Source organism: Anser anser (assembly GCF_964211835.1).
Source record: "Anser anser genome assembly, chromosome: 2".
Taxonomy (NCBI): domain Eukaryota; kingdom Metazoa; phylum Chordata; class Aves; order Anseriformes; family Anatidae; genus Anser; species Anser anser.
This window is the reverse complement of record NC_139721.1, coordinates 131,494,391-131,515,600: the sequence shown is the minus strand read 5'-3', so window position 1 is coordinate 131,515,600 and position 21,210 is coordinate 131,494,391. Positions and strand designations below refer to the sequence as shown.

At 41.1% G+C, this 21,210-nt stretch overlaps 1 protein-coding gene and 1 long non-coding RNA gene across 6 annotated transcripts in view; one reads left to right on the top strand and one right to left on the bottom strand.

Annotated features, from left to right (window-relative positions):
- BZW2 (basic leucine zipper and W2 domains 2) overlaps positions 1 to 2,035 on the top strand; it is a 58,430-nt gene extending 56,395 nt beyond the window's left edge. For all 4 annotated transcript variants that reach the window (XM_083822850.1, XM_083822849.1, XM_083822851.1 and 1 more), the window contains exon 12: positions 1,579 to 2,035. In XM_083822850.1, the coding sequence (XP_083678976.1) occupies positions 1,579 to 1,607 (29 nt within the window). In that variant the 3' untranslated portion in view covers positions 1,608 to 2,035. The remainder of the gene's footprint in view (positions 1 to 1,578) is intronic.
- Positions 1,633 to 15,423, bottom strand: LOC310893628. Of its 2 annotated transcripts, XR_014579164.1 has the most exons (5): positions 14,941 to 15,423; positions 11,901 to 11,969; positions 9,060 to 9,144; positions 5,128 to 6,250; positions 1,633 to 3,780 (listed from the first exon to the last, which is right to left on the bottom strand). It is a non-coding gene; the product is annotated as an uncharacterized lncRNA (long non-coding RNA). The 2 variants fall into 2 exon arrangements; XR_014579165.1 differs by having other exon boundaries at positions 1,633 to 6,250; positions 14,941 to 15,403.
- Between the last annotated feature and the right edge of the window lie 5,787 nt (positions 15,424 to 21,210).

Below are 21,210 nucleotides of genomic sequence, written 5' to 3'. Positions count from 1 at the left end.
AATTATGTACAGTCATGCCCAAGCCTAATAACACTTGCTGCTTCTTAATCTAAAGTGTCCTTATTAATTCCTTAAGTCATCAGGTACCACCTGTCAGTAGATACATTCTTAAAGCTTCTGCAGGAAGGATAAAATCATTGGGAACATCTACACAGCTAAACAACAGTGCAGGTGTAGCATGTGCTGACATCATTGTGCTGCCTTGCTGTAGGTAGCGCTGATGCCAGCACAATGACCTTGGGGTTAGCATATGCAAGCTGATAGTTTTCTATATTGATACCTCTTTTTCTGTTACCTGTACTGACCAAATGAACATAGCATAAGCCTGTCTGTGCCACCGCAGTTGAAATTCATTCTATGTGAATGCTTAGGCTAAGATATGTGGTCTGTATTTGCTGTGTTAAAATGGTTACTGGGGAGGGGAACTGGTTTCTTTGGTCCATAACTGTTATTTGTACTGTACAAATAGGCTATCACTTTTGCCAAGCTCACATCCTTCAAAAAGGAAGTCCATGTCAGATGGGATGATCAATCCATGTGTAATAGCTAGGGATATAATTCTTAGTGTTCATTTGCATCCCTGTAACATCAATACTTTTAGTGGGAACGTAGTAATGCTAAGGAGCAGGTAAGTCTTTGTAGCAATTCAAATGTATATATAGGAAAAACAAAAATGATAGCTCCTTTCACACTGTAGACTAGCAATCTTGGTCTAATTAAACACGTTTACACCCTCTAATCTTCTTCTTGTATGCCTGTTTCCCTTTTTCACTCTTTTCTGCATGTCCTCTCTCTCAGATTTCCTTAGTTACAAAGTCCAGTACCACTGAAGACAAAGTATTGCTGTTAGAATATGCAGATCGTGTTAGATCAGATTTCTCAGAGCAAACATGTTATATTCGTGTCAACAACCCCTTTCCTGTCAGGTGAACACCAAGACAGAAATGCAATATGATGCAAAGTAGCTTTAGGTGACAAAAACGCTGTGCATGTTCTTAAATTACTTCTTAATGTTATACTATACAAATCATTAAAAAAAATCATGTTTGTACTGATTTCATACCTGCTGTAGAGTAATAGGCTGCATGATGATCATGACTGATATTTGCAGAGCACATAGTTAAAAGGGTGCTTCCTGGATAGTAGCAGTACAGCCTACTCAGAGGTTAGAACAGCAAGCAAATGATGCTGGTTCTTAATTAAACTCAGCTCGGATATGCATTGGTTGGCTCTGCAGATGAGGACCAGAATCATTCATAGCAACCTAGAGTCGTAGAACGTCCTGAGTTGGAAGGGATGCACAATGACCATCAAGTCCAACTCCTAGTAACATAACTAGTGAGAGATCCCTAAACTAAGGACTACCCCGTGGAGTGTAACAGTGTAGATCTTTGTCTTCTGAAGCTGTGCATTGCTTTCTGGTTTACTCTGTTTAATCTGTCAACCCTTCCTAGGAGGTACTAGGTGTTATGAAAATTTTCATTGGAATTTTGGAAGGATATTTTTTTTTATTTTTAAAGAACTGCATCCCTGTCTTTGTGCAAACAGCATAAAATGTTTTACTTTCTTCTCTTCTAGAGTCGGAGTCTGAAGGGGAAGAAAACTAAGATGGTTTAACAAAGCACAGTCTCAATCTAGGTTAATGCCAAATGCGCTTGGGAATGCCGTACTGTTCAAGCAAAGAGGCTTTACTTCAGTGTCATACAGAAAACTATAGGCTAGGCTTTCCTTTTGTTTAGAAGAATAAAGGTTTTTAATGGAGCCCTGAGGCATTAGATGCTTTACTTGGGACTCTACCTCTGGTTCATTGTACACTAACTTAGGCAAAGACATTCAGCAAGGAGCCATATAGGAAAAGTGAAATGAAATACTTATGGACTCCTTTTTATTAACAGTCTTTTTCAGGTACTATGGTATATGAACACTCCAATTTCTGTTTATAGAACTGTTTGGTCTGTGTTTGTAGCTCAATATTGGCTTGTGTATGTGATTTGACACCACCACATTTTTTTGAATAAATTGCTTTTATATCTTAGTCTTGTGGTGTTAGTGTGTGTTTTAGAGATTTGGTTTGCCACTAAGTTTTTATGATTCTTCGAGTGAAAATTACACAAGAATGGCAAGAGACTGTTCTCACACTTCTTACTCACAAAATGACCATCAATACTTAATAGGGATCAATGGACAGACTAGTGAGATTCCATAGCGAAGGCTAATGGATTCAATTACTTACAAAAATGTACGGAAACAAATCCACAGAGTCCCAATTTTGCATGTACAAAATTTATGTAAATGATAAGTAGATTAATATGTCTTTCTCCATTCAGACTATGCTCTATGGGGATGGTTAAGTTTTGCAAGAAAAAAAGCATTCATTTTAGAAGCATTAACTTCAAACCATGCATGATGTGAAGTCTGAAGTGTTTTTATACCAGTGTGATGTTACAGATCATAAGATATTCGACTGAAGTACACAAATGAATATGGAAACTTCTCAAGACCCATCCTGCTTTCTTTAATATTCCCTCGTGCCTTGATGTGATATGTAATTTACAACTCCAGTGCCTGGGACCTGGCTAAGATGTTGCATAAATAGAGTCAGTGTGCAGCTTTATACATTCATTCAAGCCTCAAAACCCAAGCCCAGAACTAGACGTCTGACGTTATGGGAACACACAGCCTACGCTCAGGGTCAGAGCTCCTGGAGCTTGTGGATGTGAGCTGGACAGCAAAGGCTCTGTGCAGCACGGTCGCCTGACTTGAACTCTTTTTCACACAGCAGTCAATCAGATAACAGTTGCTGCCATTTCACTTTCCACAGGCCAAATTACTTTGTAATAGTTGTCTTCTGCCTCACCTCCCCCCTCTGCTCTCCATGCCTCTGACCATGCTGGTGCTGAGAATAGCTCGGGCAGTGAATCAGCTTGCCAGTGTATCACAGCACTCCAGTTCATCTTCTCTCTAAGAGTGTATTATTTAAAACACTGCATCCTTCCCTTTAAACAGAGTTAAATCCACATAAATGAGAAATTGAATTGGTAAGGCTTAGAAAAAGGAAATACACTTACAGGGGGAAAAAAACATGGAAGCATAATTAACTACTGAAATGGTGTATTTTGTAATTCAAAACCAATAAGCTATCTAACAGTACAGATTTTTCTGATGGGAAAAGTCAACACAATGTAAACCACAGACCCTGTGGTTTCAAGTCTTACCTCAGTGTGTATCTAGCTTTACAGGAAGCAGCAGACAGCAAGCAGAAATCAAGTACTGTTGAAGGCCAGCTTTCCATCTAGAACAATATCTATTTTTGAACAGGTATTGATCTTTGAAAGGGGAAATATATAACGTGGGTCTTTCCAGTAACTTACAGCAACAGTAAGCAGACAGTAGGACAGTCATATTATAAAGCAGAATTGTGGAATTAGCTGGATGCTTTCCATTTCAGTCTTTGTTACTAGAGAAAATAAATCTGCCAGGCACTACGGACCTGAGATGATCTCTTTACAAATTCTGCAGCTCCAATGTAATAATATTGATTCATTTTTGACACAGAACCACTATTGCTGGAAACGTTTCAAATTTAAGAAATGTGCTTTTCAAAGGTAGTAATGAATATTCAGTTGGGTCTATGTAAAAACTACTTTTCCACATAATCTAAAACAAGCTGACTTCAGTGGAGCCAATCTAGAATAATGCACAAAGGACACAATAACACACCTGTAGGTGAGATTGCCAGGAGCTGGTGAGACGTGGCTGGTTGCAGGCTGGCTGAGCCATCTGCTGGAGAGAATAAACATTGTCAGCAATAATCACTGGCAAAACAGCTTGTCTTCCTGTGCCTTCAGCATGCAGCAGGTACAGGCAACGCCCCCATCATGCTCGGTGGAGTTTGCTTCACTGAAGTCTGGTATCTACAAGCCTGGCACCCATCACAGATGCAGGATGCAGTTGTTTCCTACTCCCTTAGTTGCTGGGTTGGAAGGAAAGGGGTGCTTTTAGGATGGGGCCAAGTTGAGACCTCCTGGAAGCCCCTTTCAGGTTGCCCACCCTCAGCAGAAGATCTCTTAGTTTGCTTAGGCAGGGTTTCTGGTACTGGTTTTCAGGAATTTTCCCCCCTTAATTTTTGAGATCAGCTGGGGATTTTCCATGCATGTATATTTTCAAGCAGCATTTAGGATGTATGCTGGAAGGTGAACTAGGTAGGGGCACAAATACACAAACACAGCTGGTTTGTATCCGACTGACTTTCAGTACAAATGTGTGTGATGATTAGGCTTTGCAAAAAGCCTGTGACAGAATCCGAACAGGGCTTTTGATGTGACTCTCCCCAGGCAAAGCACCAATCTATAGAAGCCTTCACAGAGTCCAAATCTCAGTTAAAAAAATCCCCAACCCTAAGCATTTCTTCAACACAACCCATAAATTAGTATTCCTCTTCTAGAGAAGTGAAAATTACAGTCAATGCTAAATATATTCTTCAAATCTGGAGTCAGTTATCATATAAAATAAAAATAAACTTCCAAAAAGTGTTTCATAAAATATATTGCAATTATTTTGAAATATCAGTGGAAACTAAATGTCAGAACTCTTAAGTATCTCTTTTACTCAGCAGTAAATTGCAATAGGATGCACTTTCAAATGGGGATTATTGAATTTGAAGGTGAAGGTGGGATTTCTGAAGGTGATTGCTCCCTCCTGGCCTCTCCCTTCTGAAACCATGCTGAGGTTTTAGCTGAGATTTTAACTAAGAGCCATTTATATTGCTTTAAACCAATCTTCTAGCATGCAAGTGCCCTCCAGGAGAGGGATTGCATCGTACCTGTGATGCAAAAATGAGTTAGGTTTTATGGCCTCCTCAGTTAAAGCACTCATTAGAGACCTGAAAGGTGTTGATACAGTTTTTATTTCTTACTGCTTCTATGCAATTGCACTGCAGCCTTGTAACAAAGGGAGCTCCTACCCCACAAAGACCTGTAATTCTACACATCCCCAAACAGCAATGAGCCGATACTCCATGCAGCACTTCCAGCAGCAGTCCTGCTTCCCCCCTGGCTATGCTTTGGCTGATAAGAGATTTATTCCCAGGACACTCAGTGCTGACCTTCCTCACCTGATCCCTCTTACCTGTTGGGCCAGCACATCCCAAACCCAGCAGCCTGTGCCAAAATGAGTGATGCAGAAGTCCCTGGACTTGTCGCTGGGGCAGCTCCAGGCTGGTGGAGTGAGGAGGGGCTCCTCCAGCACCGAGGCAGCAGCTCCAGGCTGGCGAGACCCTGTGCAGGTACCCAGGGCGCAGCCCCTTCCCACGCTTGGGAGTGGGATACCTGGGTGATTTTGTGTGTGAGCTAACATGTCTTCACAGAAGTGGTTCTCAATAATTAGTTCTAGCAATTTATTTACCAATTGGCAAATTAAAGATTTATTTTATAGCTTTTCTCTTTGTTGAGTTAAATCTGTAAGTCTTTTTTCTAAAAAACTTAACTACACAAAGCCACTGAACTCTAGTAATCACTTCCTTCTGATTAAGGCCCTGACCATTAATGCTTCCATCAACACATTTGAAAATGAAAAACTTTCTGAACATTACTTTGAAATATAAATAAAATATTTAACTATTAAAAATGCTTACTATATATTCTATATAAATATTTTAAAATATCTTGTTGCTAAATATATAAATTTCTGAATGTATTTATGCATTATATTTAAGTATCTTTAAACAATATACAAATAAAACATTTTATAAAATGTAAAATTATTAAAAAAAAAAACACAAACATTTAACATGTACACTAGGGAGAAAGGCATAGCCCTAATACGATATATGTGTGTAAAGGAAAATAATTACATACAGAATATTTTGACTAGAACACAATTTCAGCCCATGAGATAAGCTGCTTCTAAATGAATAAGCCAGCTTGTAACTTAAATACTTCCCAAATACATAGATAGATATTTTATGAGCATTATTAGCTTGACTCAACAACTTTGATAAAAATGCGTAGAAAACTCAGAACACCTGGTTTTTGAAGCATTGTTCACAGATTAGAAATCCCTTGAAAGACCAATTCTTACATCAAGCATGATTCAGGATACACAATTCGTCAATAACTTTACTTGTAATGTAGGGATGCCTTGGAACACAGGTGCCAGGACACACGGTGCCCTCTGGATGCAATGGAGAAGCTTCTCCTCCTACCGCTTCCTTTGGGGGTCTTGAAAAACACCATCCAGAAGGTCTCCTGTTCTGTATGAAGAGATAAGAGTAAGTTCTCTCAAATCCCGGGTAAGACTTTAAAGTACCAAGCATCTCATGCTTATTTGAGCAACCTGGTCTAGTGGGAAATGTCCCTGCCAATGGCAGGAGGGTTGCACGAGATGATCTTTAAGGTCCCTTCCAACCCAAACCATTCTGTTGTTCTTTTGTCTGGCATACAATGGAGAGCTGAGTGTGATCAGAAGTGCCTTTACTGAGATGTTCAGTTTACCTGGAAATTATAACATTTCTCGGACACCTCAGAAGGATTCGCTTTACATTCCTGACATGTTCATGGACAAAAGTAACTACCTTCAAAAATCCCATTTACACTTAAAAATGGGGCTTTTCATTGTCTAAAATAAGGCTCATGGGCTGACGAAGACGAAACAGTCCTTCCTCAAAAAGAACCACAAATAACATCACACAGGTTATCTACAGCCAGTCCTCCAACACTGGCTGAGCTGCGCTGCTTATGAAAAAAAATAATAATAAATTAAAAAAAAAAGACAAAATGCATAACTGTATCTTTTCAAAAAGGGGAAAAAAAGCCACATCTTTTGAATTTGTAGCAAATATCCCAGGTATGAAAGGTGTGGGGAGGATTAAAAGTGAATCTCCAGGGGGCCGTGATTCCTCCCGCAGCAGGCCTGGCTGTGTTAGCAGGGTTTCAGATGCTCGGCCCCGCACTGGAGAGCTCTCCCGCCTGTCAGAAGGCATAAAGCTGCTCCTGAAGGAGCATAAGGCTGGCTTCTGGACCGTACATTGTCAGTGGTCTGCCCTGGGTAAACTCCTGTGCCTTCAGAAGGAGCCACGGGAATGCTTTGAGGTGATCCTGACACGCAGGAGAGTGAACAGCGTGGGCCTGCTTCCCCGCTGCCTCTCCCACCAGGGAAGGTAAGCTCAGAGGAAGAGAGATGCACGTCTCAGGCTCAGCGGTCACAGAGCACGACCACAGCCATGGCTCTGTTTTGCAGACGTACAGGACATGTAGGACACGTCCACTACCTGCTGGAGAGGCATTGCTGTCTGTCCCACGACCTGCCATCATCTCCCAGTCAGCAAGAAGAAAGAGGCCTGTGCTGAAACTGCTAATGTGGCACAGCTGTAGGCCGACACAGCATTTAGGTACTTGAATCTGTCACTGCCGTGGCTGCCGGGTGCCAGAAACTCAGTTGCCTCTACCCAAGTGTCTCATTTAACAGTTCAACGTTAATGACTGCCACCAAGTCCCGCACTCATCGCTTCTGTGCCCGGTGTTACAAGGCTTTGAGTATTTGCCTCCACACTGTCCCCCACCATTCACCCTATGGGACTGCAAAGACAGTGCAAAGCTGTGCTGCTCTGGGACTCTACTAACAGGGAAAAATAATCACCTGATTTATTTCTCTGATGTTCTCTGATTTATGAACACATATGAATAATAATAAGAAGAAATGACTCAGAATAAAAAATAACTACATCATCACAACTCCATAACGATAACACGCATTTGTGATGCAGTCTCTTTCAGTACATCAACTGCCGGAGATTTTTCTATTCATTTTTCCCCAATGAAGTTTAGGAACATTGCTGACAGGCCAGCATGACTCTCTCCATCACTACTAGCTATTGCTGGGATATTAGAATAACGCTGGCAGTCATAAATTATGCCAGAAGAAATAACAAAACAGTATTGTTGATGTATCCAAGGATACGACCAAAATTAGTTTTATAGGCAGACCTATGTTGCGACACCCACTCATCTAGCTGGAGAAAAATCAATAAGCTTTCAAGTACATCAGTCCTTTTCTAGGTCCAAAATAGAAGCAGCAGACTTGAAAAAATAAACCTCAACTGAGAATAACAGCTCGAAAATTTAGTTAGATTTGTATCAATGAGACCACCCGAGAGAAAATAGATGGTATCTGTGATACAGAAGGACATTCTAAGGGGAAGTCAGCAGGCAGGAGGAAATTATAAGGGACTATCTGCAAGGAAAGAGACTTAATTTACAGTTTGTGGCATATGAAGGACAAATCAGTGGAATAAAAGGTTAATCCCTCCCTTTTACCGTGTTGACAACATAGAGAAATTCAAATATAGGAGATTCAGGCTTCTCCACCTTTGTTCAAGGGTCACAGACAACGCTACACCAGGCAGGAACAAAATGGTGTTTACCACGTGGCTGGGTGCCCATCCCTGCACCAAGTCTGTCCCTTCCCGTGACAATGTTAACCTTTGAGTCCAAGCCTTGTGCAATGCCAATGCAAAGACGTCTTCTGAAAGAGCCCCACAGTGAGGCTATAATTTCACAACTAGAAATTTCTCTTGCACCATGATATGGGAGCAGCATGTGAACAGACCTGGAAGATTTTCCCCTCCTTTGAGTATTTTGAACATTTTTCTGTCGTTTTATTGAGACAGCAGAATTCTGGAGTTAACAGAAGCAGAGTTATATTTCTTTTTGCTATTGCAGAATTCCTACCTGCTGCATTTTGCTCTGAGTTTCAGACATTAGCACATTTAGTAACCTCAGAACATGGAAAGCTGTTCCACAAGAAATCATTAAGTCTGATTTTAAATCAAAGTGTATCTCATCCTGTAGCCAGATGAACATGTCCTGAATGTGGGGCAGGAAGGGGAGGGATCCATCAGAGGGGCTGGGGCAGGGACGTTTTTCTGGGCTCTCCATGGTGCCCCTCCACCGTGCCCACAGCCTCCTGGCCGGGCCCAGGGAAAGCTGAGCACATGGCCCACATCTGATGGCACGCTTTTTCTCTTGCTTGGGAAAATCTGTGTCAAACACAAAAATACTCACAGCAGTCAGATTTGTTTGGATACATCCTCTGGAGATCCCAAATAGGGCAGTATTTTGGCAGGGGAAAACTCAACTCCTGGAAATGCTGCAAAGAGAGAGAAGGAGCATCCAGTACCATTCCCGAGAGGAGTATGGGACACAAACACCTGGACAGAGAATTTGGAATAACTGCATAAATCAAGGTCATATACTGTCACTTCTGCACCACATATATATATATATTCATGTGCTGCTCTCACAGTCACACCACAGAATCCTGTTACAGTGACAGAGATTGCTTTATCTCCATTTCTTCCCTTTTATTTTGGCTTTCAACTTCATTTTATGCATATTCAGATTCAGTCTCCTTTACATGTTTTCTTATCTTTATGTGGTTAGTTTTATTATTTTTGCAACAGCTAGTTATAGTTAAGTGATTTATGTACCATATATATCACTATAGTTATGTTTATGTAATCTTTTTTCTTTAAAGAAGCCTTCCTGAAACAGCAGCCGATGGTGCTCCATTAGCTGAAGAATTCTAAGGGCAAAACACACCTCAAAAGACACAGGCACACAGCTGGATGATTTATTTAAGCCTAAATAACACAATCCCTCCTTCAAGGACTAGAAAAGCAAATGGCCACTTGTTTATGCTCTGCCTGTGTGCAAAATCACCTTTGTACCTTCCAAAACTTGAACAGGATACCTGACATGCAAGAATCAGATGTAGGCATGAAAAATTAACGTGAATAAATCAAATGTATATGAATTTATCTACTAAAGAAGTGCTAAAGCAACTGGTTCTCACAATCCTAGACTCCAAATGGTTTCCACGGGGTCTGGGAGAGGTCCGTCTCCAGTTACAGCTTTCAGACTACTGACCAAAGAGGAACACATGGTGGTGCTGATGTTGCAAAGCAACCCTGAATTTTTAATATGAAAAAGGCACAGAGGAAAAGTGCAGTCTTCTTGGGAATACTAATCATCAGAGAGGAAGAAAAAGTACAGCTTCATCCCATCTCAAGTGAAGAATCCAGTAGGGAAAACTTAGTAACGTAGACTGGAACCTAAAAGTAAACTCACAGAAAAGCACAAAAGCATTTGGCTTCTACAGACATAAACGAGAGAGCGACAGCAGAGCAACAACCTTCCAGGCGAAGTCCTGCATCAGTGGGAGGGTCTGAATTATGCTGTAAATGACATTTAAACTGAAATTTTCTTTTCTTGATGAAATTCATGCTAGTTGTTCTCACAAAGCTCAGTATCAGAAACACAGAGATATTTTGGAATTCTCACAGGTTCTCATTCCACCACATAAAATGGAAATGATGGAAAACCATATATTCCCCCAAGATGAAGGTGTCAGAAGCAGAAACTTCCAGTTCTAGAAAGGCATTGAACATTTAATTATGTTACTGACCCCACCAGCCATCTTTCACTGCTGTGCTAGCCTGTAGTGTGCAGAAATGCATCTTTCTTAAGCAGCAAAATATATCAAATGAATGTGCTCTGTTCTCCTATTGCATAAGTGTCTGCTTTATTTGGTTAGTGCAGGGCGTGTGCACACGCCTAGTATTACCCTAGTATTTATTTACCTAGTATTTGGGGTAAATCCTGTACTTTTGTACTTTTGAGGCATCTTCTACTCTGTTCTGTCAGACCCATGACTTCTTGTCCTTTGTCTCAGAGGTGGAGATGACACTCGAGGCAGACAACAAGACACCTGGAAGTACTGCATGAATTATGACAACAGAAACTTCTGGGATGAAGAGGTGGACTTTCAGCCCCTGCACAGGTACAGCACTGAGAAGCAGAGGAAAGACACCTGAAGTCCACTCCTGCTGGTTATCTCAGAGACAAACATAGAATCATAGAATTATTAGGGTTGGAAAAGACTTCCAAGATCATCTGGTCCAACCATCACCGTAGTACTAATGTCACCCACTGAACCATGTCCCTGAGCACCAGGCCCAACCTTTCCTTGAACACCGCCAGGGACGGTGACTCCACCACCTCCCTGGGCAACCCGTCCCAATGCCTGACTGCTCTTTCTGAGAAGAAATGTCTCCTCGTTTCCAACCTGAACATCTTACCACCAACAGTCAGAACTGAGACTGCAAACAAACCTTGACCTGCTGTTAACATGGAGAAGGCCATAAGGCCTACCTGACTTTTGTTAATCCACTTCTATTTTAACATCACTTGTAATAGCTAAGAGCACTCATAATATCTATGACCACTCATGTCAGCAATCCCACTGAATGCCTGCAAAGAAGCACTGCAGTGCACTCACAGGCAGCCAGTGCTCCAGGCCCGTGTGCTCCTAATGTGACTGATTGCTTGCTTTGCCTAGATTACATGAAGAATATTTCCCGGGGAAAAGCAGACTTTAAGAGCTCTTTATGTTAAGTGTATCATATTCCCTTAAGACTGGGCACTCTAAAAAGTTCATATGACTTGCTACTGCTGAAATGGCCTTGCTTTTTGGGAGCATCAGAGTTATCGCGGCTGTGTCGGCTGCTGTGTCTCTCAGCACAATCAGCAAGGCAAGCAGCACTAAGTATACTGTTAGCTGCCGTGATTGCGGCTGCTCTAGGAAATTTGTGCTGTAAGACAAGCTTCCATACACGTCTGGAGGAAAAACCACTCCTGCGGTGGCAGGCTGGCGCCTTCCTGAGCTGACATCTCTCACTCGAGCACAGAAAGTGGAAAAAAAACACAATTGACACAGTGGTCAACAGTCAAAAAATGCCTTCCAGCTCATCCTGAGAAATAAGTTAATTACTTTAAGTTCAAAATCCACCACCATTTAAAATTCTCTCCAGTACTAATTAAGTTTAGATTTGCCTTTATACTTACATTCGGTGTACTTTCTGTAAAGCACAGTCACCGCAAATTTTCTCTCAGTTTGTGATTGTCATTCATTTTCTTAAAAGAAAAAAAAAATGTAACAGCATTAAACCCTCTGTGTTCTTCCTTCATCCCTTGCTGCTGGCCCCTCTTACTCCCTTGCATAAGGGTTCTTTACCCATGTGAAGGCACATAATTAAATGCAGGCCGTATTGCCATACTAACAGGGCATGCTTCTTTGTAAACTGCATAGAAAAAAGTAACTGCATAGGGAGAAAAGCCGTAACGCCTGGCTGATTCATATAAATCCATATTGACTGATTGCTGTGTTGCCTAGTGCTGACTAGCACGTGAAAACCACAGCTTCAAAGGGGTGAACCCTAATGTGGGAATGACGTGTCATGCAGGCTGGCAATCCAGACAGCAAAAAGAGGAGAGTCTTGGGACTCTGAGAAGATATTTTGGTGAAAGATAAGCCATGTCCTATCAACTTTATCATTCTTTTAGGGAAATTGTAATAAGCAAATTTAACTGTCAGAAAATTCCTTTGTGCTTAAGGGATTAATTACTTACTGCAAATATCAGTACCTGACTGTCAGCTTACATTAACATCCCTAACCCAGATGTTTGGTACTGATAGCCTTAGCAGAAAGCCTTAGATAGAAGACTGATAGAGGACTTGATAAGCAGCTAACCTGAAGGATAAAATATGAAGCTAAGTCTAAGCCTATATACTGCTTAACTAGCTTAAAGTCAGCAGCGCTCTCCACGCAAACAGACTGATTGTCACGGTGATATATTTTCTGCTGTACAGGGGCTGGATGGATATCTCAACAGCAAGAAATAAGTTCAGAGTAAGTGAAAGACTTTGTGGTTTCATCCTCAAACTCTAGATTTCACCTGACACTCCAAGTAACAAACTGTGACAAGGGCTGTTTCATCTTTGATAGTTTCTAGGCACCTGCTGCACTATCGGCATCATCTGCTTGCAAAAAGACCACTGAGAAGAGCTGTGCTACCAGATGAACATGTTCCTGAGCACTCAAGTTACTTTACATATTGGAGGAGGGTTAGATATTCGTTCACTGCTTTCAAGGGAAAAGACCAAATGGTGAAGCTGCTTCCCAGCTTGCGCACAGATGATGGTGGATATTAAGCAGAACTGGCTGGCAGTGGCAGATTGCTAACAAGAGGAAACAGCCATGGCTTTTTCTTTATGTTCCTTACACACACTAAAAAGTATTGCATTCGCATTACTGGCAGCTCATGGCTGTAGGTCTCCTCTTTGCAAGAAAAGAAGCTACTCTGCTCTATTAAAGAGAGATTTTAAAGAAAGATGAATTGCTAGGGGCACAGAGTATTATTACTTACCAACTGCTTCAAAATGTATGTCAGGTGTCTCAGTTATGACACTATAAGACTATGATATTATGAAAGAAATTGGGTTCTTTAGATTTATCTTCTGAATTTTGAACCATTTACTGTTCTTATTTTCAAGACTTTGTTCAAAACTAAGTTGTTTCTGAAAAATTCTCACATCACCACAGGACTGCAGCAGCTAACTTTACTACAGATAAGCCAAGCTCATGGAGCAGGGTGAGCATATTACACATATATACAATATGTACTTAGGGCTGGTGAATAAGACACCTTCCCACGCATTCTGTCTACCTTGCCTTTTCTAATACTTCTCAGCTTTCTGTGGCCCTGAATAAAGGGGAAAAAAAAAAAGTATTTATTTACTGGTAATCATTAAGCAAATGGTATAGTGCTAGGGAAAAATACATTCACTTGCAACTCATGCCCTTGAGAAAGAAAAAATCAGTTGGGTGTGTTTTGGAATGAACTTGCTTATCTGGAGTATGTACAACACAGACCAGCTGAAAGAATGAGGTGAAGCTGAAGTGCAACATTTTTTTTTTTCTTAAACTGAAAGCAAGCATTTCTGAGAATAAATATTCGATTTCTTTTTTGATCTACACTTTTAACTTGTGACTGGCCTAGAGAAGGCTGGTGCCACAATTTAATACAGTTTTGCAACACAGTATGCCATAATTTTTGAATTATGAAGAAAGATAACCTTTAAGTGCAGTGGCTTGATGTGCTAAGTGAAAAGAAAGGACCTGCTGGGATCACACGGGTCACTGCATCCAGTCCCTAGCAGCGCAGGCCCGTAAAAGACTGCCTTGCTCCCTGAGCAAACCGTGTAGTCTTCGCACATACTGCTGAAATGTAAAGGACTAAATCCCACAGCCATAACCTCATGCCACAGGTAGAATAATAGGCAGAACAGGACTCTCACCTTTGGTATTTGGGGTCCCTGGTGAAGGGTAACATGAAGGGGAGCAGCTCAGTAGAAAAGGACCCATGGAACTGGTGGACAAGCTGAACGTGGGCCAGCAGTGTGCTCCTGTGGCAAAAACAGCTGACCACCGGTGGGGCTGTATTAAAAGCATCGCCAGCGGGTGGGAAGAATGGATTACTCTTCTTTACTCAGCACACCTCTAATACCACTTCTTGGGTTTGGCTCCCGAGTTCAAGAAAGCTACTGACAAACTGGGGAGAGTCCAGAGGGCCACCAGAACAGCTAGAGGGCTGAACTGTGTAATGTACGAGGAGAGGCTTATTTAACCTAGATAAAAGGAGGCTGAGTGCAGTCTTCCACTCTCTAAATGGAGTTAGAGCAAAGCTGGAACCAAACTCTTCTGACAGTGACACAGCAAAAGAACAAGGCAATGGCACACGCTGCAACAAAGTTAATTCTGATAATGGAAAAGCTTTCATTGAGAGTACTCAAGGACAGGAACAAGCTGCCCTACCAGGTTGTGGAAGCCCCATAGTTGGAGATGTTCCAAGATTTGACTGGACATGGCCCTGAGCAATCTGTTTCACCATAGGAGTTAGCCCTACTTCAAGCTGAAGGTTAGATCCCATATTTTCCTTTTCCTTTTTTTTTTTTTTTTCCCAGGCACATGACTCACCAGAAAGCTCACATGCCCAGCACCAACAGTGACACGGTCAATAGGCACACCTAATGACAAGCACTTACCTAAGCAGCTTACATCAGAAGCTTGGTGCTTGATTTTTCCTTGGTGATGTAAAGCTTTTCTCCCCATCCTTCCACTCGTGTAGGACAAGGTCTTATGCTCAGGCCTTGTTCTACTGTTCTTCTACATACTCGTAAACATTTTAGATTTCTGCTTCTTAGCATGTGATGCCTGATTACTTCAAGATTTCTTGGAATGCTTCCAGGGAATCACCTGGGAAAGCATTCAATGGATGGTATCCATTTTCCCTTCAAATGGAAACCAAGTGGTGATGGTTTCCACCTGAACCTGATCAAGCAGTAACCTTTGGGAGGTGATGATAACAAGAACCCGCAGCGGACAGAAGACCTATAAAAACTTCACTTAATTTTAAAACTATTGATTCTCCCCGCTGCTTCCTCTCTGCTGTTGGTTCCCAGGCATTAACACACCTTGTTAATCTGGGAGTTATTGTCTTATATCGAACGTTGAAGTTTGCTGGTTTTATCCCAGACCTGAAGAAGAGAATGTGACAGTGGATCAGGTGCCAGCACACTGCACTGATATGAATGATCCACCCACCTCCTGGCAGAACAGAGTATATATAATGAATATTGTCTCCAAAAGGCAATCTATGCTGCAGGTCTGTCTCTATAGAGACACACAAATGCCTTATACTTAATGCCCCAAATATATTTCAGTTTGGCTGCAGGAAATATTAGCCCACTCAGCTGCCTGGATCTAGAAGTCTGTCTTTTTCTCTTTCAGACTTAGCTAAAATCAGCCCATTCCAGCATCGCTGAATATTTACCTTAAACAGAAGGAAGAGGCTTTGCGTCAAGCCTTTGATGTGTTACTGTTCAATGTACCACTATTCTGCTATTTTCAGCCTCTAGTTACTTGTTTCTTTAATACATTAGATACAACAAACTGTCCTTATCCTAATCCCCTATCAGCTTAATTCAGAATGGATTTTAAATAATGCTGAAAGGCAAATCTTACAATTATAATAAGAGCTTCAGAAAATCCCAAGAACTAGCTTTTAATCCTATGAAACCAGTATTTGCCTTTTTAAATATTTTTAGAAGGTTGACCTCTGAAATACAAAAAATAATGTTTTTAAAATCAATGTCCTGGTGGTTTTTTTTTTCCTTTTTTTTTTTTTTTCTCCTTCCCCTCTCACCTGCCTATAAGTGTAACAGGGACAAACTTCACCAAGTCTATCTTTTGTCTGGAAAGCACTGTTCATGGGACAATTCAAATGAAATGGGTATCAACTGAATTAACTACTAGACATGCTATTGTTACACTCAAATGTTATTTTCACCCACTGCACGGTGGATCATGGGATTTTAAAGAAAGACTCAGTCCTGAACAATGGCTTCACAGTTGCCTGTAGCTGTTTTTGCTTGAAAAGAGACTCCATTCTAAGTAGCTTTCTAACAGTGATTTAATTTTCCAGGCTTAACTCAAGAGCTTTATGCCATTTTGATTTTGGTCAGAAAGTTTCTTAAAGAATACATCCAGCATTTATCATTCTAAAAGTAAAGATGAATGAATTGTTCTTTAATCATTAGTTACTTTTAACCGCTTGTCAGAATTATTAAACTGACAATTTGCTACATCTTTGTGCTTTTGAAGGAGCTATTTTCAGACCTAGCTGTGGGTTGCTCTAGCCTCTGTACTTAAATGGCATGTTTTCCTGTCCTAATTTCCCTTTTTTTCATTTACAATGTTCTACTCACTAAAAATAAATAAAAGTCCCAAAGAGTTTTGTACATTTTTTCTTCTCTACAGAGAAGTTTCATCCCATACACCACAGGCAAGTTTATTCTATACGCCAGAATTGAGCCTCCTTTGCATCTGGCTCACAATGATCATCAGCATAAAGCACCGTTCCAACACCTTGTGCGCCTATGCCTGCACCCATACGATGGCCATACAATCCCTGAACAGACAGATACGCCTTGCCTATGCTGTCTTCAGTGCCTGGTGCCAGAAAGGGCTTCCTTAAGGCCGGGGGTGGAATGGCACATGCACAATAGTGTTGCTGGTAAACCCATTTTGTTCCAGGAAGTGGAGAGAAATTCACTTCTGTGGGCAAATACTTACCATGGCACAGTGAGTTCATGACAAACAATACAGTAAATAGCTGGAGCATGGCCGCTGGACATTTGCACTGAATTTAGCTCTTAAAAAATATTGCTGCAGACAAGGTTTTAAGTGTACCCTTTATTGACTCCATATATTCTTCCTGCTGCTTTACTGGTAATCAGGGTGACTAATTGACCTGGCAGAATAATTGAGGTGGTTCAGGTGACCAAGATGACTCAGACTTCCTTTTTTTAGTGACAAGAAATGGCTCGATACAGGAACCTCCACTTTCCATGGAGAGATGCAGTTGATTGTACACAGACTGTAAATGTCATTTTGATTTACAGACTTTGCTGACTGTAGCACAGACCCCGGAGCTATCAGCAAACTTCAGACACACTTCTGGGCCAAGCACAGGGATGTGCTTTAGTGGTCAGGTGCCAAGGTAGTTTGAGCCTTTTATATACTACACGATAAGCTAGCCGAGACCCTGTCCCCTTGTTCATATTCACTATGCGCCTCAACACTAACATTAAAAAATGCCAACTGTGTGCAATAAATATTTTAAACAAAACTTAGACTGTAGATGCTTGGCTTGTTATTTTGGGCTGATGCAGTAAGCTTTAAAAACAATCCTATGGGACCTTTTTGCATATATAAAAGAAAAATGAGAAATTCTCTACCTGCTGCATCATCATAGTGACAAGTACGACATTATTGTTTGTAAGACTATCATTTGTAGTTTTCCTATAGTGCCTTAAAGGAAACAAAAAGCCTGATGCTAGACTTAAAAACAAATGAACAAAAAACAAATTCCAAGAAAACACACACACACACACAGAACCAACCAAAAAACACACAACAAAACAAGCAGAAATACCAAGACAAGCAGGCAGAGAAGAAAATTGTGCAAGGTGCGTTTCAAATTTCTTACAAATTCTCATGGAATCAGCAAGTTTTGAACAAGCCTGATTGTCTTGCAACTCAGTTCATATCATTTAGACCCACTACCTGTATTTTTTCCTACTTTTACAAGTATTTTGTTTACACATTGAAGGAGAAAAAGTCGAAGTAAAGACTAACTAATTACTAATTACTACTAATTACAAAGTACAAATCCTGCATGTGGCATTCCAGCTCTGGAAAACACCTGGCTTGCTTTACCCCAGCTTTTCCCCTCCCTGATTTTGATGTGCTTGAGAGACTTTATACAAATAACAAGGGAAGAAAAATGACTGCGAGACAAAGAGTGAAAGAAACTGCTCAGGGTGCTGTCAACCGCTCATTGTAAACATGGGAAAAATAAAGCGATAAAAATCATTTTCTGCAAACAATGTTTCGCTTACAATGTTTTAGGTACTCTGTACTAGTGCAGAGCAAGATCAAGTGTCACAGTGTCGTAATTTTAAGCCAATGGTATACACTTCAAGACTCCTTAGTACACACTTGCACCTCCACATTTCAAATTTGTACTCAGGAGTGACACAGACCTTTAGATTTCAGGCACATAATAAATAAAATAAAACAGCAACAATAATGTGGGATTGCAGCCCATTAAAACAGAAGAGATTTTGCCCGAATGCTCAGTTTGCATTGTGAGTGCTTTCACACGAGGCCCCATGCAGAAAACCTCCTTGAAATTACCAGTCTATATGGAAATGAACAGCGAACAACCAAAGTGTTCTCTGCTTGAAGCTCTGTTGAGTTGCAAGAAGCATGCTGGCAGCGAGCCGCGGCAGCTCTGCGTTTTCACTCCCCTCTCTCCCTCCAGGAGCTCTTCCTTTCACCCAGTCCGTCAGGGCTGCCCCAGCAGCAGCACAAGTGCCCAGTGTTCTCTCCCCCCGTCGCAGTTTCCCATGGAAGAACAACTAATACACACTGTTTGTAGCTCCTCCTGTTGCCAACAGTGCCATTGAAAGGCAAGAAAAAAGGGCAGGAGAACAAAGAGTGTGCAAGGAAGCGGAGACCAGGCATCAAAAAGTAGGGGAAGAACAGGAAAAGTCATATTCTGCTCTTGGTTATGTCTGGCAGCTCTGGATTAATGTCACAGATGGGAGTGCAGAATTTGTCCCCTACAGAGACAAAGGGTGAAGAGACATACTTAGGATTCTCACTTGGACCAGCTGTTTAAATACCTAAGCTTAAAAAAAAATAAAATCAAGTAAACACTCTCTATGCTTTTCCTACAGAGAAGGAAAGATTCATCTCCAACTACAAGAGCACCTTGTTGTAACTGACAATTTGAAATAATCCACTAGAGAAAAAAAAAAAAAAAAGACAATTTAGTTCTAGCCAGAACCAGAATCTGATACAAGTTCTTCAGCCCGATAGGAACAGGAGCACAGATGTACTTCTGGCCACTACCAGAAATTAGAGCAGTCACGCGGCTCAGTGCTGTAACAGCAAGTTTTGTATAAAATCAAAACAATATTATTCCAAGTTCCTACTGTAACTTGTGAACAGAATCAGAGGTGTGGGAGAGAAAAGCCCTAAACCCCAGCTACATTTGTCATAGCTCTGTTTACTTAATTGAACCCTCTGATTATCTATCCAAGCTGAACTGTGCCCCACAGAGTTTATCATTGTCTGAGGTGGGGACAAACCAAGTTGCAGTGGATATGGTTGGATGCCCACTCGAATCTGAAGAAGTAATCCTGTACTAGGTAGGACTGTAGGAGATGTGTCCTTTAATATGAAATACTGGCATTGATTAAGAAAGTGGAGGTACACCTTTTAATAATTAATAGGGAAAGAGATCTTCTTACAAGAAGGGCAGTGGGTGATAATATTGAATAATTCAGCACTATAACAAAAGGAACAATGGTACGGTAACTTAATAAGTGAGAATTTGCAACAAAATCCAACAAAACATTTGATAGGCTAATGGCTTCTTACATTCAGGAAAGCGTACACATTCAAGATACTATTTCCTATTGAGAGGACAACAAACAATTTCTGAAACTGCTCTTCACAACAAAATTAAAAGCAGCTGGTAAAACTGCATTGAAGCAAGTGACTTTATACTGGGCTTACGCTCTGCCAGATCCGGGCCCAAAAGTTCAGAAGAAGGGCCCAATAAACCCAGAAGCTCAGGTCAGTAAATCTGTGTTCCCAATAGCAATAGGCCAAATTAGCTACAATATCAAGCCAGCTTAATTAGCAAGAGGAAAAAAAAGCAACAACAACAAAAACCCACAACATATTTTTCACTCATCCGGCCACTTCACAGAGCTCCAGCAGCAGGGATAGTCTGTGTCTGTCAACTTGGGAAACAAACAAACAAAAAGCTTTAGCAGCTGTTGAGCATTCAGATCTAATTTGTGGTCAGGAGTATTGGAGAATTTTAATTTGTTGCCTGGCTAGCAGCTGAGAGGTAGACGTACATCAGTAAAAAACTATGAGTCTTCATTACTGCATGAGGAAAAAAAAAAGAGTTATGTTTAATTGCAGAAGTCTGGCAAAACATCAAAGAGCATAGGAAAAAGATGTTAAAAAAAAAAGAGATCTGAGTGACAGCCCAGGAAAGACAAAGCCTGCTGTTGTTCGGCCTCTTTCTGTCTCACTGCTGGCAGGAATTACTAGCCTGCTGTGGCTTTCCTTAGCAGACAGAGGCCAGCCAAATTACATAAAACAAAACGTTTTTGGAATTTCCTTCTTAAATTGCTTTGATGACAAGTTCCTATTAAGAATTGTCGTGAATTCATCAGAAAGTAGATACAGCTTCCTCTGCTAACCGGGAACTGACCATCGCCGGCAACTTTTTCTCTGGCACCAAACTTTGCTGCAATAAAACCGCAGCGCTACATGCGATTGCAAACCCCCCAAGTGATAGTGGTGGAGGAATCTTGTCTCTTTGTGAAGCCCAGTGAAAAGATAAGAAAACATTTTGGACACTAATCCTGCAACGCGTGCGCACCCTGAAGTAGCTTGCAGTTATGGGGCCTGTTGTGTTTATTGCATGGCATTACTCCACAGGGTCTGAAGATGGGGTTTTGGAGAGTACTGGTGAACTGGGACAGTGCTTCAGTCAACCAAAACCAGCATCAGAAATTTGGTAAGGCTGTTGGGAAACGGTAGAGATGGGTTATTTCGTGTGGCTGCCCGTAAGTAACAATATTTAACTCTCATACTAAGGAAACATGCTGATGTGAGCTCGTAGGAGAGTAAAACTTAACAGTACTCCAAGTACCCCAGAAAAA